The 18,442-nt window shown below is 43.6% G+C and overlaps 1 protein-coding gene across 4 annotated transcripts in view; it reads left to right on the forward strand.

The window, feature by feature from the left end:
• Positions 1-907: 907 nt before the first annotated feature.
• Positions 908-18,442, forward strand: part of AKAP11 (A-kinase anchoring protein 11) — a 72,519-nt gene continuing 54,984 nt past the window's right edge. For 2 of the 4 annotated variants that reach the window (XM_075918957.1, XM_075918959.1), the window contains exons 1-2: positions 908-1,098; positions 7,916-8,023. In XM_075918957.1, the coding sequence (XP_075775072.1) occupies positions 7,964-8,023 (60 nt within the window). In that variant the 5' untranslated portion in view covers positions 908-1,098; positions 7,916-7,963. Of the gene's footprint in view, positions 1,099-3,658; positions 4,232-7,915; positions 8,024-18,049; positions 18,114-18,442 lie in introns of those variants that run through there. The other 2 variants (XM_014574202.3, XM_075918958.1) reach the window with 2 other exon arrangements.

Here is an 18,442-nt window from a genome sequence, read left to right on the forward strand (position 1 = left end):
AGACGAGTTCTCAGGGCCTGACTTTGGGAACATGGATTGAGACTGTGCAGTCATTGCCTCAGTTTGAGCATCCCTGGAAATATACCTCCCAATCTTCTGTTTCCTATTGTCATTGTAGGAGGGGCAAGATACAACTTTCACTGACATCATTAAGCCTCTTTCTATTGAGTCAGGGCAGGCCCTAGTAGAATATGGAAAAGACGTTGGGCTTTTTACATTTCGTGCTTACCAATCAGGATACCTCAATTCAGGGGCAGGAGCAGCTGAACGCAGAAATCAAAAGCCTGGCTAGGGCTAAAGGGAGCGTTTGTGTGCGAGACATTTAGACTCTGCTGATTGGCACACAACAGGTTCGCTCTTCTGAATGCTCCGTTGTTTGTGAAGCCTCTCGGGGTCTCGGCGTTCCCTGTGTACAGGCTCGGCGGGCTTTGATGGGACTTGTTTTTGCCGCCGCCTTCCCATTAATTTAATTGGGAGCAAGAGCTAGTGACCAACTTCTACCTGCCTGCAAAGTGGGGCTGAGACAGCTAACCCGCCTGGGGGGCGGGGGGAGGGAGTTAACTCTTGCCAGGGGCACTTTGGCCCCCGAGCCAGATGCACCAGACCCGGCTGCAGCCTGCCCGGCTCCAACGAAAGAAGCTCCTGGAGCCATCAGGAACCAGCAGCGGAGCAGCCGCCTAGCACTAGCGCGCCCCTTCTCTGCCCAGGCTGCAGGGCGTGGCTGCCCAACCCGCGCGTGGGGGGGCCCGTCTGCACAGCGGCGCCTTGAACCGGCCGCGGCTCCCAGGAGCGCCTGACTTGAGCGGCGCGCGCACACGCGCGTAACTCCCTCCCGGGGCCGCGTTCGCTAGCTCCACATCGGCTCGCTCGCCCAATAGGAACCGAGGCCGTCCGTCACGTGACCCGGCCGCCCTCCTAGTTGCGCACGGGGGCTGTGCGCGAGATTGCAGCCCGTCGGCCCCGCCGGCGAGCCTCGCGAGGGTTGGGTGGGCATCGCGCGAGCGCGGCGGAGGCAGGGCGCTGCGGCGGCTGGAGCGGGAGCGGCCGGGCGCTGAGGGGGTGTGACATGGCTGCGGGCGCAGGACGCTGCGGACCCAGGTACGCCCCTCCCCCTCCGGCCCGGGCGGCGCAGGCTCTTGGGGGGGGGAACGACCGGGGGGCGCCCCCAGTTCCCTGCGGGACGGGAGCCGGGGCCGCTTCGCATCCCCTTCGCCTCACGAGGAGCATCGTTCCCGCTTCCCCGCCTGGAGCGCTCCGCAGCCGCCTCCCCCCTTCCGCTCGGGGGACACGCTCCCTCGCGCTGGCCCTGGTGCGTGGCCGGGACCCAGTCCGGCTACTGGCCCGTGCGAGGCTGCTGGGCGTCTGCAGCCCCCCCCCCCCCCCCCCCCCCGCCGCCCCGGTCCAGCGGGCTCAGCACTGCGGTCTCTTCCCGGTGGGGAGCTGAAACCCATTTATTTGGTGGTCGGGGGGGCTCTGCTGGCCCGCTGGGCTGGTGCCGTGGGTGGAGCGCTGCTCCCAGGGACCGGTTAATTGTTGCCCAATAAGCATCACATCATTAAGGGTGATGCTTACCGTGTAACCAATTGCCCGTTCGCCTCCCTGCTTCCAACCCCCCCAAATTTGGCTGCAGTTCTCTTTTATTGTGGGCTGATCCCTCTTAGTGCTAGTGGCTGCTTCATGGCTTCACCCTAACTTTCCCAAGCAGCCAATTTCACTTCTGCCTAAAGGATCCAACACTAGGCTCCTGACTGGAGTTCTTGAGTATTCTTGTAATAAAATGGGAGCATCATAAAAATGACAATAGTCTTCTTAATTTCACTATGCTGCTTCTTGGGAAAGATACCAGTGGTGGTAGAGGCAATGGAGCTGTCCATCTCAGACTCAGGAGGACAGCACTGTGTCTCTTCACATTTGAAAGGTTCTTTCATAACTTTAAGGATAGCCCTTAGATATGCTAATAGACATAATACAAATGGAAATAGAAGCTTGTTTTTGAGATCCTAAATGATAGGCAAATTGGTGGATTTGGACCCATTTCTCAGGTCAGCATCTCAAGGCAGTATGAATGAATTGGCAAGTGGATTTTTCATGTCTTGCTTTTAGGCCTTATGCTGCTAACTATTCATGCTGTATCAGCTTTGTACATCTCTCCTGAAATTTCACTGCCCTAAATTAAATTTAGAAGACCATTCACTTGATGAAAAAACTAGTGATGTTACTTACTCTTATTGTGGATGGACAGCAAAGAAAATAGAATGTTTCTTCCCAATTTGATTTACTTGTGATGGCACAATCCTTTTATCTTCTGAATTCTATGCATCCCTGGCAAATAACTTTTAATCTTGAGCATAATTTTTGTGGCCTTATTGTTGCAGCTACCCTGTCATATTCTGCTGTATAATTTTCCTTAATTTAATGAAGACAAATTAAGCTAGTGGACCATTTCTTTGCCACTGAATAATGTTTTCAGAAATATTTTATTTGATAATCTGAAGTTCCATATCCAGAAGCTATCCTACTCCCAACATTTTGGATGGTAATTCTGAAGTTTTGACAGATTAATCAACAAAAGTCTGTTGGTTTAAGAAAACATTTGCCTTTCCTTAAAATTGCTTAAAAATGTGTGTATTAGGGTAGGAAAATATTTATTTTTGCTTACCTTTATTGATTCATTTCAGAAAAACTGCAAAATAATAAGTATTTTTTGGGGTTCTTTTGCTGATACTCCATAAGAACTTGATAGCCATACTTGGTCACATCAGTGGATCTTGCCTGGTATCCTGTCTTTTGACAGCGGCCAGTACCAGATGCTTCAGAGGGAATGAACAGATCAGGGCAATAACCAAGTGAGCCATCCCCTGTTATCCTGTTCCATCTTGTGGTACTCAGAGGTTTAGGGACACCCAGAGCATGGGGTTCCATCTCTGACCATCGTGGCTAATAGTTATTGATGGTCTTTCAGAAACTTAACTAGCACTTAGCTAGCCCTATCTTTCAGGAATTTAACTAGCTCCTTTTCTAAAGCAGCTATATTTGTGGCCTTCTCAGCAGCCCATGGTCATGAGTTACATAGGTTGATAGTCCATTGTGAGAGGAAGTACAATGTATACTTTGTTCATTAGCCTGTTTGTTTATAAGCCAACTCTCCTCTCCCTCCCCCCGCCCGCATTCCCACAATGGATAGTTTAAAAATGGCAAAACCCTATGGACTCTTTCATAAGCCAATCTTATATTGCAGAGGGTGGCTTTGGCTCCCAATCTGTCAGGGATGACTTGCTGGTGCACTGGGGCATTTTGTTTACATGGAGCATCTGTAGGCAAGAAGCCTTGCAGCTCCAAGTGGCTGTGATTTATCTTATGGGAAGTGGTGTAGGTGAAGGGATGTGCTGACTGCCATTTCCAGCTACTACCATTGGAAGTGGCAATGCTCAGTGTCTGTGGATGCTCCAGGTAAACAAAATGCCCCAGTGCACCAGCAAGTTATCCCTGACGGGCCGGGAGTCAAAGTTTGCTGACTCAGAATCTGCAATGACAACAGTGACCTATTGATAAGCCAACCTCTGCTCTTTGATGATTCACATTTTTACCAGAAAAATTCAGCTTATGGACAAGAATATATAGTACTTGTTTTAAATCTGATGCCTGTTAATTCCTTTGGGTGACCCCTCATTCTTGGGTTATGAGAAGAGGTAATAACATTTCCCTATTTTTTCCCACACTATTTATGGTTTTATCAACCTGTATTATAATTGCATTAGTCATTTGTTTTCTAAATTGAATAGTCCTATTCTTTTTAATCTTTCCTCATATGAAAGCTGATCCATTACCCATATCATTTGTGTTACCCTTCTGAGTACCCTTTTCAAATCTCATGTGCCTTTTTTTGAGAAGGGGTTAAGTGCCCGCAGTTATCAAGGTTGATTTGTATAGTGGCATCGTGATATTTTGTCTTATTGTCTGTTCCCTTTCTAATGGTTCCTAGCATTGTAAGCTTTGTAAAATACAACTAAAGAAGCTTTATGGATAAAGAATACTGGACTATTTTTATGACCGTTATGCTGTCATCTATGTTGCTGATACACTACCAGGAAATAAACAAAAATAGCCATGTTAATTGTTACTGTGTTGTTAACATGGGAAAAAGATGACTTGGTGTTTACAATGGTGAAAGATTATTTTTAAAAGTCTAAGAAGACAGAAGAAGAGTAACTAAAATTTAACACTTCCTCAGGTAATTTTGCAACTAGAACTTGGTCTAAAATATTATGTTTTGTGATTAAAGCATAAAAAAAAAAGATTGCAGTTGCAGTGGAGACAGTTTTCTGACTTAATTTTGATAATTTTCTGAAATAGCAAAGTTGTCAAGAACAAATTATAGACTAAAGATTAAGTGCTAAATGTATTATCCTCCTGTTTTAACGTACTATGAGTATGTATACGCTCTTTCTAAGATATGTGCTGCTTATTTGTAGTGTTGTTAGTAGGGATGTATATGAGTAGTCGATTAGATGATTAACTGATAAGCCTAGGCTTATCGGTTAATATTGTTGACTACTTGCATTTCTCCCCCACAGCTCCGGCTGCCTTTATACCAGTGGCAGCAAGGGAGAAGGGGGAAACAGGAGCTGGTGCTGTGGGGAGCTGGCTTAAAAGCTGGTTCCCTCCAGCACCGGCTTCATAGTACTGCCTGATAAGAGGCAGCAGTGCAAGATAGCTGGGGGCTCCCTGGGAGTGGGGCCCAGAGTGTACTGACTGCTGGCCCTGCCCCATGGGACTCTCGAATAGTGTAACTGCAAAGTTTTCATGTGTTTACGCAACTATTCAGTTACTGATAGCTAACATCCCTAGTTGTCCGACTGGATCAATGCAATTTGAAAATAGCAATTTGTGTGTTTAAATTCTAAAGGCTGGGAGAGTCAGTGTTTTTGACAATTCTATATTAGTAGTGCAATCAGCAAATAAAGGGAAGATAGAAAATAGTTTGTTCATTTAGGTTTATTTTGTTGGGGTTTTTTAGAAATTCCTGTTGAAAGTCTTAGATCCTAAATTTTAAGGCAAACCTTTGCACAAGGCAGTGATCTGGAAACTGATAACCAGAACTTCATCTCTTTTTCTAAATATTGTAAACATGGTATTTAAGCATATATTTCTACAAAGTACATTGTAGGTTTTCTTTCTACAAATAAGCAAACATACAATTGCTGAATTAAAAAATCACCATATAATTTGAAGGTGTTGAGCTCATTTATATTAATAACTTAAATTGTTTATTTTTATTGTGTAATGGTGACACATTTGGTTTTTTTTTCTTAGCTTGTGTCATGGAAAATAGTGTCACGTTGAAGCCACAGTAGACATTAAATGTGGTTTCTGTTTCTGTTTGTACTTAAGGTCTGATGATGTGTATGTAAATATTACAAAATTAAAATGTAGCTTTCTGAAATTGTCATGAAAATATACCAGTCCATGGACAAAATGTATTCACCCATTCTTTACCATGATTGTGATTATAATGGAGGCAGTTTACAGACACATCAACAAAATTACCATGAGTGATAAGCAGAATTTTTCTAGGGTGCCAGCTCTGTTATTTAAAATGATAGAGGTCACATTAGACATTATAAAATCATTAGAAATTGGAGATGGAAAAGACCTTCTAGACTTACTAGTCTACCCATTGCTAATTCAGGATTGTTAAATGTGGTGTTACAGCAGGTGCTTGATATACTAGTTAAGGTTGCCAAAGAGTTTATATCTTGTCCCTCTATCAACTTTCCAAACAGCTCAATAATCAGATGGAAGTTTTTCATGCTTTGTCCATGCCTAAATGCAATTATTTTCAATAACTTTGAGCAAAATTCTTTTAGTTTCTGAGTTGAAGAAAAATCTTCAATTTTTAATTCAAAATTTGTGTATATCTCTTCAGGCAATGATATAGTAAAAAAGATGGGTTTGAAACTTGACATGGTCATGTTTTTGCACTGAAGGCCACCAAATCGTTTAGTCTGATCTCTCTCTATATCATAGTCCTTAGACGCTCTTCCATACTGGCACATAAAACCCAACAACCAAAATGAAACCAGTATACTACAGCCCACATGATACTTGACTTTTATGTGTCATGGACGAAAAACAGGATGGATGAAGTACGCTAGTGCCAGAAGCCCAGTCATGGCAGGGAAATGAGTAAGTGAGAGAGGCCCAAATAATTCAGACAAATGATGTTCAACCATATGCTGCTGAGGAAGGCAAACCCTCCACTCGGGCTCACTGCTAATCTGACCTGGGGGAAAACTCCTTCTTGATTCTACCTGTGGCAAGGAGACACTGAGTGCGTGAGCAACAACCAGCCAGCCAGGCATTTGAGAGAGAATGCTTTGTGACACCTCAAAACTCTGGTCCTTTCTGTTCAATGATCTATTTCCAGCTGTGGCTAACCCTGATGCTTCAGAGGAAGGAGATTAAAAATAAAAAAATCCTCTAGAAAAGGGATGTGAAAGACTAGTTGACTATCCAATAAGCTAATGCTTATCAGATAATCGACAGGCTAGTCGACTAGTCACTTCCCCTCTCCCTCGGAGAGAGGGATGGGGAAGGGGAACTTCAACGCGTCAGCACCACTTGAAACCTGGAGCCCAATCCCAGGCTCCACATGGCACTGCTGCTTTCAAACACTGTGCAGCACTGGGCCAGCTGGGGTGTCTTCAGCGTGCACACGGTATTTCAGTGCAGCAGTGCTGCGTGGAGCCCAGGATCAGCTGGGAACTCCAATGCTGATCACAGGCTGCATGCGGTGCTGCTGCTTTAAAAGGCCATGGGGAGTCCGATGTTGGGTTCCTCCCAGTGTTTCAAAGCAGCAGTGCTACATGGAGCCCAGGATTCAACAGGGAAGTCCCCAGCTGACCCTGGGCTCCCTGTGGTGCTGCTGCTTTGAAACGTTGCGGGGAGCCCAGCATCCTGGAAGGAGTGGGTCCTCGGGCACAAGGGTTGGGGCCAGGACACTTCCATACCCCTCTGCCCCCAGACCCTGATTGGCCTGGGGCGGAGAGAGCGTGTGAAGTCTTTCTTCCCACCCCTTGCTGGTGCCTAGAGAGAACCGCCAGATGTTCCAAACAGCTGGCGGTTCACTCTAGGCCCTGTGTGCCCGCCAGGGGAGGGAGGAGATTTCACATGCTCCTCCGTCCCCAGGTCTTGATTGGCCTAGGACGGGGGAGCGGCAGGACATCCGTGTGCTGGATCAACCTGCTTGGTGGGCTGGATCCGGCCCACAGAGGATCTCTTGCCCACTCCTGCCCTATCATCACAGTCAACCCCATCATACAATCATACTCATAAATTTGTCCAGCTTTTTCTCAAAACTAGGTTGTTTGTCCCACTGTTCTTACCGGCAGGCTGCTCCAAAACCTCATTAGTCTCATGGTTGAGGACTTAAGTTGTTGCTTAGTTTGGAATAAATAGTTTTAATTTAACAAAGATGTGTGCAGAATGCACAATTTAAGATTTCCTTGTGTTCCAGCATGCATTTGAATATAGATATGTTGAGTTATGTATGCACAGCTAGTAAAATTGTAATTATTATTATGCATCAGTACTGACAGTGACAGAATTCTGGTAAATTTAATTGCTGTTCGGGGCAACAAAGTGAAATGTTCAAAAATAAAGTATATTTCATTTTCACTAGGCTATGCGCACCAAAGGATCCTATGTGTCACTCATAGTCAACTTACTTGTTGACTAGAGGGAAGTATATTGGTTTTAATGATAAGATTTTCAACCATTTTACTTAAAAATAAATAAATAAATAAATAAAAAACACCTACATGTAAACTTTAATGTATAGTATATTTTCTAAAAGGCAACATCTGCGTGGGAGTAGGAAGCATAAAATAATAATGTGATAAATATTTTTCTGTAGGTATTTTTGAGCTGACATTCTTCTATGACTACTAAGATCAAGTAAACCATGGATACTTATACCAGGGCCCGAAGCAGCCAAATGAAACCTAGAGTGTCAGTGAAAAAGGTAAACTTTTTTTTTATCTGAATGTTGAGGCATATGTTGAAGCAAATCAGCTGGCAGGTCCAGTAAATTTATGTGTTTGTTTTTAGTAGGCTGAAGATTTAATGAGGCAAGTAGTTTCTAAATTGCTTTCGATTTCATACATTTGTGATCAGCTGAAACACTATTATGTGACTAAATCTGGGAAACTGAGTAACTTAAAGGAGGTAGCAGACTTGCCTCTTGTTTCATGTTTCTATAATACTTATGAAATTAAAAAGATTTTCAGAAAACTGGTGGGAAAAATTGTAGCTGTTAGATGATCCTACCTTATTTAGTAACACTAAATATTTTTTATGGTAGAATAGTTATTCATACTAATATACCATTTCTACTACAAAAGAAAGCATAACTGTGTTTCCAATCTAGCCATACTTTGTGAGATTTGTGTTAAGGGATGTTATAAGACATACCTAAAAAAAATTAATTCTGCCCCAGTTTCTTGACTCGTTTATGCTCAAGTTCACATGAACTTCGGCTAGGTAGTGCTTTTGGTAAAACAATAAAATCTGTCATGCATTTGTTATGGAGGGTATTTATAACAATTTTTGTTGTTGGTTCATTTAGGATAATGTTTAGCATTTTTAATAATATTACATGCCTTTTCAACATGCTTCATAAGATATCTTTTCTCAATGATTTTCTAAGTACTCTAAAATCCAAACAGTTACTTAGCCTTGAAATTTACTATGCCTTGTAGTGGTGCAGGGTTTGAACAATAAATATATTTGAGATGACCCCAGAAAAAACAGCTTTTCTTAAAGTTTACAGTACCCTGTTTTTTGCTCACAGAGCTCAACCCCAGTCTCAGATTATACCCCCACCAAAGTGCAAATCATTCACCAGCCTTTTGGGGAAGTCCTGTTAAAAAGTTGGCAAACAGTTTTGCGTGCCTGCTGGATTACACTGAGCATGTGAGGGCAGAAGAGTTAACAGAATTTTTGTCTTCCAAAGTTGAGCATGAGCTGGATGTTCAATGGGGGATATACAACACAGGTTGTACCTCCCTTAACTGGGAGACTCTGGTCTGGTAGCATCCGTGTTCCAGCAGATGTAAGAAGCTCGGAACACAGGGTGGAACTGGAAGGGGAAGATTGGCGACTCAGCCAGGAGCCCTGTGTTGAAGGAGGGGTGGTTGGCACAGAAGCGTGTTCTGGCCCATGTTGCTGAGCAGTACCAGGGGGCCAGCAGTGGCAGCTGCAGAGCTTGGACGCTGGCAGCTGCAAGTTTCAGCCCCAGCCCAAGCTGCAGAGCTTGAGGGCTGGTTGCGGCAGTCACGGAGCTCCGGCCTGGGGAACCACGGCCAGGTAGGCAGCAGCAGGGCTGGCTGGAGCCATACCCAAGGGCAGCACTGGCCATGGTGGGAGGGACCTTCCCTCGTTCTGCAAATCCCCTTGTTCGGGACCAGTCACGGATGAGGGAGGCTAACCTGACAACCCCAGGCAATGTCAGTTCTAATCACACCTTGGGCAGGAGTGTTGAAAAGATTGGGTGGCATATTGCTAATCGCTGCCTCAGTTACAGTTTCGTTTATTATTTTATAAATAAATAGTAGAAGATTTACCCAGAGTTGCCTAGGTCTGTGGGCCACACTGCCGGCCTGCCGGCTTCTCCCCAGGCCAGTGGGGGAAGAGTGCAGCCTGGTCAGTGGCTGCTCCCCATGCGCAGCCTGGCGTGGTGGGGGCTGCGTAGCCTGGGGGCAGTGGAGTCTGTGTGGTGATAGGCAACTGCTACCCAAAGCAGGCAGCAGTGGTGGGGGCCATGCTGCTCCCTAGGTTATTCTTGAGTATAATTGTCCCTCCTATCACATCCCTCCCTTTCTGTTTGATGCAAAACAATTTTACTCTACACACACATATCTCATAGTCCTGGCATAAACCCTGACTTTGCTTTTAAGTTATGGTAAGAGGAAGCTGCATACCAAAGTTGGTGGTTTAGCTCTTGCTATTTAGGGGTTCTTCACCAAATGGACTCATGGATGGACAGACAGTCAAATGCACAAACTCTCTAAAAATATATAGCAAATAATCAAAATATTTTTATAAAATACATATGTGAATGCTTATTGATAAGGTAAAGGCACTTTTATGGGGTAGAGTAGTGACGTGCAGGATTTGAGGCTATGTCAGGACAAAGTGGTTAATGAGGATAGGTTGCAGGGCACATGAACGGTTGGGAAGGCTGTCAGCCCCACATTCTCCCCTTCTCTCTGTACACGTCAATATCTGGCAGGGTGTTGAAATCTTCACCTTCACTTGCCCATGTGAGCTGAGATCTAGGATTCCTTCTTCCAGGAGTATCTGAGCTCAGAGCTCCACTCCCTGCCCCACTGGGCCTGTGCCGTGATTTTGGGGGTCATTTTACATCTGGGGTGAAGGGATCTAGGCCCCTCTCATGAGACCTAGGATATGTGGGAGGTCTTGCTTCTTTTGGGGCATGTGAGTCCCCTTCTGGTCTAAGTATGTTATGGACTAGTTAACTATCCGATAAGCATTTGCTTATCCGATAATCTGTTGTGACTAGTCAATTCCCCCCCTTGTAGCAAAATGAGGGGAGGGGTACTTCAAAGTGGCAGTGCCACATAGCTGAGCCGGGGAATCAGCTGTGCAGCTCTTCTGCTTTGAAACCCCAAGGCAGCATTTCAGAGGGGAAACTGTGGCACAGCTGATCAGCGGCTCTGCTGTGTGGTGCTGCCCCTTAAAATGCCTAGTCAATTAACCACAATTTAACATCCTTACTCTGGTCCCCTTGGCATGATCTGGAGGATCCCTTGCCTATTTATGTGAGGTTTGACCTTCTTTCCTTGTTCCTCTCCCATGTGAGCCAAGTCCTGGATGCCTTGTCTTTGTGTCTGGCTCTTAGTCCCTCTCCTTTCCCCACCTCATGTAAGCTGGGATCTGGGGGGGGAGGGGTCCAGGTCCCCTGCTCACATAGGGTGTATGAGCCCCATTCACTGCCTCCTTGTGTGTCTGTGTCTGTGTCTGTCTGTCTGTCAGGATCTGGGGTAAGCCCTGTGCCACTGGGTAGAAAGCTGTTGTATTGATATTGACCTCAAAGGCTTAAAGAATTTAAAGTTGTTTATAAATTCTGACAGTCAACATTAAACAGATTAGAAGTTTAGGTTTATTTTAAATGGAAGCCTTGGTTTTATGCCATTATTTGGCAAACACTAATAAGCATTTGTTCAAATCAAAAGTTTATTGATTAAATATAAGAGAGAACAAAAAATTAGAACAGGCATTTATGTTGAAACTGTGGTTGAGTTAGTCAAAACCTTTTAAGTCTTATCTTTTTTGGAGGCAAAATATGGGCTTCTTACTTTCAGAGTATCATTTCTTTGATGAAAAGAAAAAGTTAATTTTATTCTGTCCTGATATGTAGAATACATTTATTTGTTCTGTTCTTGACAGACAGACACATGATAGACAGGATAGAATAGATGTATGAAATATGGCTTTTGTATTTGGAACACTGATCGCTGGTTAGTTACAAGCTAGTGCTTTGGATGGCAGGTCAGCTACTACACTTACTGCTTGGATCTTGATTTACAGTCTGGTCAGGGATGTCATCTGATTTTATCTTTTCTTAGACAAGGCAGGCTTGGATGAATACAGCATAGTTGACTTCAGGACTGGATGAAAAGCCAAGAGAGTGAGAGGATAGGAGGAAAGTAAGTGGGGATAAAATTAACACAAGAAAAGAGAAAACAGTACATGATCTTATGTGCATTTGCAGTGCAGTCAATTAGTTATCTTGCTGATAGGCTGAGTACTGGCTAATATGAATGGCAATGTTATAGCTTTGCTGGTCTCAAGCTATTCAGAGACAAGGTGATAGATCTTTTATTGGACCATTTTGGTTGTCGAGGGAGTCTTTGAGATACACAGCTCTTATGTTGCTTGTTGAAAGCTTTTCTGAAGTTCAAAAGTTTCTCTGTCACCAACAAATTTTTATCCAATAAAAGATATTACCTCACCACTTTGTCTCTGTGATAATGAGATGACTTTCAGTACTCACAGGTGACGCCAAAGTTCATTGAACAAGATCAAAGCTGCCAGACAGACTTCCTTTCAGGAAGATGATCCATTTAGATGAGTAATGATGAGCCGAGATGAGTGGCAGTGTTGGCGTTTTGGTGGATGAGCTGGGGATGCAGAATGGGATGGGAACTAAGAGGGAAAACTGAACTGATCTTTTCTCCAAGTTCCTTTTCAGGAAATCTCAAAAGGGAAAAGAGGAGCAGCATAATACATCTCTTCCCCCCCCCCCCCCCCCCCACCATTTTGCCCAATTAGATTTCATATCTAGCATGCCAATTTTAGTCTATTCATTTACTGTTCTGTATCTTCTGATTTGACAAAGTTTACAATCCCAAAATGGTTGAAAGTATCAGCATTGGTTTAGGCTTTTTGGTTTAGGCTAATCCAACTTCATTGTCCTGTTCTCTTGCATTTGTTACAACTTTCAAATTCATAATCCAGTTGACATGTTTTTCATAGTTATATAACACCTTATGGTCTTTCACATACTTTTTTCTTTTGAGCTCACAAGAGAGGAGCAGTTCAGAGGTTCAGTAGCTTACAAGGGGCAAGGTCAGAGCATGCACAAAACACATTGATTATAGCTATCCCACAATTAAAAACACATGTCTGTTCTGTGCTAGCTGATTTGAGATTGCAGGGCTTGTACTAAGTGGCTGTTGAATTGTGGTGTAGACATTTGGGCTGGAGCCTGAGCTCTGGGACCATCCTGCCTCACAGGACTAAGCTCAGATGTCTAACTGCAATTAAACATAAAAAACAACAAATAGCATGGTAGCACTTTAAAAACTAGCAAAACATGTAGATGGTATCATGAGCTTTCGCCCACTTCTTCAGATGACCGGAGTGTTGTATATTCAGCACCAAAATAAATGGGGGGAGGGGAACAAAATGAGGAAGTGGGTATTTAAATATCAAAGGGAAAACCGAGCAGGTGTGTAACAGGCAAAACTGGTAGTTGCATTTTGCATCGACTATTTGACTAATCAATTGGGCGATTCTGCCTTTGAAGTGTAGCAACAAGGTGAAAGTGCTATGTGTAGCCTGGTATCAGCTGGGGACTCCAGCTGATCCTGGGCATTTGAAATGCTGTGTGCAGCCTGACGCTGGGCTCCCCGTGGTATTTCAAAGTGGCAGCGCTTCCTGGGATCAGTGGGGGAGTTCCTAGCTGATCCCAGGCTCCATGAGGTGCTGTCACTTGGAAACGCCATGAGGAAACTGGAGACACCCCAGTTGGCCCTGGGCTGCACACAGCATTTCAAAGCAGCAGCACTGCGTGGAGCCTAGGGACTGGCCCCAGGCTTCAAGCAGCACTGACACTTTGAAGTACCTCCTCCTCTCCTCCACCCCCTTTGCTGTCTTTTTCTGATAGAGACAGCAAGGGGTGGGAAGCGACTATTTGACTAGCATGTCGACTATCCGATAAGCATTTGCTTATTGAATAGTCGACTAGTCCTTCACATCCTAATTCATGTCTGACACTGGGATGAGGAGCTAAGTATGCTTGATGTATGTCAAACTCTCCAGCACCACAAGGAGGGATGAGAGCACCCACTGACATGATTGAAGCACTTCAATGTCTCTGGGAGCTGACATGCACGTGAAGGCAGCTCCTGGTGTGGACTGGCTCCCGTCTCTCCCAGACGTAACAGTGTGGAGGACGTTTGGGGAAAGGGGAGGTGGCTGCTGCCTGCACCTCCTCCTCCTGCTGCCTCAGTGGGAGGCAGCAAGCGGGGGCAGGCTGCTCCACATAGGCAGCACACACGGAGAGCTATCTTAAAAGCTGGCTCCCCGCGCATTTCAACTCCTGCCTGCCCCTCCCCTGTGCTTCTGCCTCCTGCTGTACAGGAACTGATATGCATGGAGAGGTGGCTCGAAAGCCAGCTTCCTGCATATACTGACTCCTGCCTGCTCCCTTCACCCTCCATGCTCTTGCCTCCCTATTAGAGGCAACAGTGCACGGGGGAGGCGGTGACTCTGTGGGATCTGGTGCTCATGGGCAGCCAATTCCCATCGCTCCCCATGCTGCTGCCTCTGGGAGGTAGCTGAGGGGGGAGGCAGCTCCATGGGAACCAGACCCTGCCTCCCCCCACCCTTGCTGCCTCTTATAAAGAGGCAGCAAGGGGGACTGCGTGTAGTCATTAGGATTAACCAATAAGCCCAGGCTTACTGGTTAGTTATTTAAATGAGATGTTAGGATAATAGTCTACTATGGACCCTTGGCCATTTGCAAAGAGTTGTCAGATCACATGATGTTGGCTTTTCTTGTTTCTAGCTGCTTCTTTAGTTGTCCTTATTGACCAGATAATGTAGAAAGTGGAGATGAGACCAGCTTTATCATCTGTTTTATTTATTTATTTATTGATAATGGCTACTAGCCACCACCAAAATTTTAGGACACAATCTATAAGTTGTTGTTGGGACTGGAGCTAACCATAGGTGAGGATGTCCAGGGAAACCAGGCAGTATGCACATGGAAATAGCAGAAATGAAAAGACCAAGAAAGTGGACAGGATGTAGAGGAAAACTTCAACTGAAAAACATGCAGGAGAGTAGGATGGAGTAGAAATATTAAATGGGAGTAGGAATAGTAAATGAATAGCAAAATAAGACACTAATTTATATCAGATGGACAAAACACTGCATTAATTTAATTTTAAAATATGAGGGCAAGTCAAAAAGTATCCGCAAAGTGTTCATATCTTTTTTTTGTTGCTCTTTTTTTTTTTTTTTTTTTTTTGCGATTGGCCCAACTGCTGAATTCACGCACAACCATAAGCACAGAACCTCCCTACATTGTAGTGACATATTTGGCATTGACTGTTCAGATGTCTTTCACCACTAGAGGAGTCAACATGGCCGCTCTGCTTACAACATGCACCGAGGAAGAGCAGCATGTAGTGATTCGATTTTTGTGGGCTGAAGTTGTAAGAGGTGTGGAAATTCATTAAAGACTATCAGCATAGTATGGTGACAGTGTTTTGCCGCAGTGAAGTATGTACGAATGGATTGACATGTTAAAGAATGGCCCAACAAGTGTCACTGATGAACGATCAGGGCGCCCATCCACATCGAGTACTGAAAGGAATATTGAACAAGTCCGTACACTGATTCTCAAAAACAGGAGGATGACTGTTGATGAAGTGGCAAACCAACTGCAGATTAGTCACAGTTCTGCCTATGAAATCATCCACCACAAACTTCGCTTCAGTAAAGTTTGTGCAAGGTGGGTTGCCAAACAACTCACAGAACAGCACAGGCGTAACTGTTTGGACATCTGTAACCACCTTTTGAACCAGTATCGTGAGGAAGGTGATGCTTTTTTGAGTCGCATTGTCACTGGTAATAAAACATGGATCCACCACTATGAGCCGGAGAGCAAACATCAGAGAGACCCCCTCAAAGGTGCTTTAAGAAGCCATCATTTTGCCAGTGACCATGATTTGAAGGAGGCGATGCATACATGGTTTGCCGCCTGGCCGAAAACATTTTTTTTCTGAAGGCATACAAAAGCTTGTGCGACGCTGAACCAAGTGTGATGAAAAGCAGGGGAACTATGTTGAAAAATGATACACTTATGAGTTCTGTATTGTTTGTTTTTATGTTAATTTTAATAAATATATTGTGGATACTTTTGATTTACCCTCATATTTTGCTTGCTTACTATTATCTTTCTATGTAAATAATAATTTTAGTTGTACAATATTCTGAGAGAGCGCAAATGATCCAGGAGAAAATCACCCCATCAACATGGGTAGCATAACTTGTACAGTGTTAAGCATCTTCATTCTCAGCTAGGGATGTGAAAATGTAAACAGTTAAACAATGAGCCAATTAACCTTCATGGTTACAGAGGGCAAGTGGGAGACCATGTGCTTTTAAGCTGGCTGCCCGTGCATATGAGCTCCCTCCTGCTCCTCTCCTTCCTTCTGCATGTAAATGTGTAACTGTTGAAATTTTCAGCCGTTACACGTTTAGGAATGTTGAAATGCATTTATTTAGATAATCGATGCTTATATTTTCCTTTTGTCTGACAGCTTTGAAGATGCTACCTCAGGGTACACCTACGCAGCTGGGCTAAAGCCAAAATAAGCTACGCAACTTGAGCTGCGTCAGTTGTGTACCTTAAGTCGAAATAGCTTATTTTGGCTTTCGACACTGTCTACACCACAAGGAGTTGGAGGAAGAGCACTTTCTCTGACTTCCCTTACTCCTTGTAAAATGAGGGTCGTTGGAGTAAGAAGTCCTCTAGCTTGACATTATTTTGACATTATGTTGAAAACAGTTTGTAGTGCAGATGTAGACTGTTATTTCAGAATAACAGTGCTCTGTAGACGTACTGTCAGTCTCCAATCGCAAGGAATACAAAGTTGTCAGTGCTGCCCACACTGGAATTATTCGGTATCTTATGAAGAGGCACATTATACCATTTTTCTGCAGCAGTGTTTAAGATTCAGTTGTAAGACATAAGACAAAACTTTAATTTAAAGTGGTGATTTTTTTCCTGATGGTATGTTGGCAGCTCAAACATTCCTGGATTAAATTTGTTTATTTGCTACTTTGGCTGTTCTTTCAGAAGTTATTCAAAATTTAGGTAACTTTATTGTTAAATTTATACTGTAGGTCCCCGAGATGTAACCGCCCAAGTTCCGACCCCCGCACTTACAACCATTTTTGTAAGTGTAGAGGGGCTGGAAACCCCTGACTTACATCCTCGGCCTCCATTTACAACGGTGCACAGCGCCTACTGTAAATGCAGGTTCGAGTTAAGACACCCCTGACTTGCAATGCTTCCTCCGGAACCAATCGTGTCGCAAGTTGGGAGCCTCCTGTACTTTAATATTCAGTAGGTTGCACTAATTTTTCATTTACTTAATTTTTTGCATAAAATTTAGCTCCGGTTGGTTAGTTTTGTAGGTGTATTTTCCAGTTAAACTGCAGTTCTCTGTTTCAGGAATTACCTTAGCACTGCTTACAAAAATAAAGGAGATCTAGATTTTTTTTATAAACTGGTGGCCTCTGAAGTATTACTCTCTTGTGATAATACGATATGATACCAAGTTTTTTTTCCTGACCTTGTCAGCCACACAATTTTGTTTATTTCTTTGTCTTCTCTGGCCAACCTTTATTTCCTATAGATTTTAAATTCTGGATATATTAAACAAGTCTGAATCTTTTTTTCTTTATCTTCATTAAATAATTGTCATATTCTACTGGCTTTCAGGTACCTGTCTTATAAACATTTGTAGTGATCTTCTGTTCATGAGTGTCTCCAGGTAAACATAAACATTGAACCCTATTCTTTCATTTTTCAGTAGCTGCGTGGGAGATTGAATATATTCTTCTTAAGTCTCCTCACTTTTTGTTTTCCTAAGAACATAACGTCCATACTGGGTCATACCAAAGGTCCATCTAGCCCAGTATCCTGTCTGCCGACAGTGGCCAATATCAGATGCCTCGGAGGGAGGGATCACAACAGGTAATCCTCATGTGATTCCTCCTGTCACCCATCTCCAGAGAAACAGAGGTTAGGGATTCCGTTTCTACCTTTCCTGGTTAATAGCCATTGATGGACCTAACCTCCATGAATCTATCAAGCTGTTTTTTGAACCCTGTTAAACTCCTCTGGCAAGGAGTTCCACAGGTTGACTGAGCTGAGTGAAGAAAAACTTCCTTTTGTTTGTTTTAAACCTGCTGCCTATTAATTTCATTTGGTGACCTCTAGTTCTTTTATTGTGAGACTAAATACATAACTTTTCCTTATTCACTTTTTCCATACTAGTCATGATTTTATAAACTTCTATCAAATCCCCCCTTAGTCTCTTCTTTTCTAAACTGAAAAGTCTAAGTCTTTTAATCTCTCTCTCATATGGGACCTGTTCCAAACCCCTAATAATTTTTGTTGCCCTTTTCTGAACCTTTTCCAATGCCAATATATCTTTTTTTTCAGATGAGACAACCACATCTGTATACGGTATTCAAGATGTGGGCATACTATGGTTTTTTTTATAGAGGTAATAAGATATTTTCTGTCTTATTCTCTATTCCTTTTTTAATGACTCCTAACATTCTATTTGCTTTTTTTGACCACCGCTGCACAGCGAGTGGATGTTTTCAGAGAACTATCCACAATGACTCCTGAGATCTCTCTTGAGTAGTTGTAGCCAAATTAGTCCCCATCGTATTGTGTGTGTATATATAGTTGGGATTATTTGTTCCAATGTGCATTACTTTTAAATTCCATTTGCCATTTTGTTGCCCAATCACTTAGTTTAGTGAGATCTTTCTGAAACTCTTTCAGTCTTTTTTGGTCTTAACTATTTTGAGCAGTTTGGTATCATCT

This window comes from Pelodiscus sinensis, chromosome 1 (genome assembly GCF_049634645.1).
Source record: "Pelodiscus sinensis isolate JC-2024 chromosome 1, ASM4963464v1, whole genome shotgun sequence".
Lineage (NCBI taxonomy): Eukaryota > Metazoa > Chordata > Testudines > Trionychidae > Pelodiscus > Pelodiscus sinensis.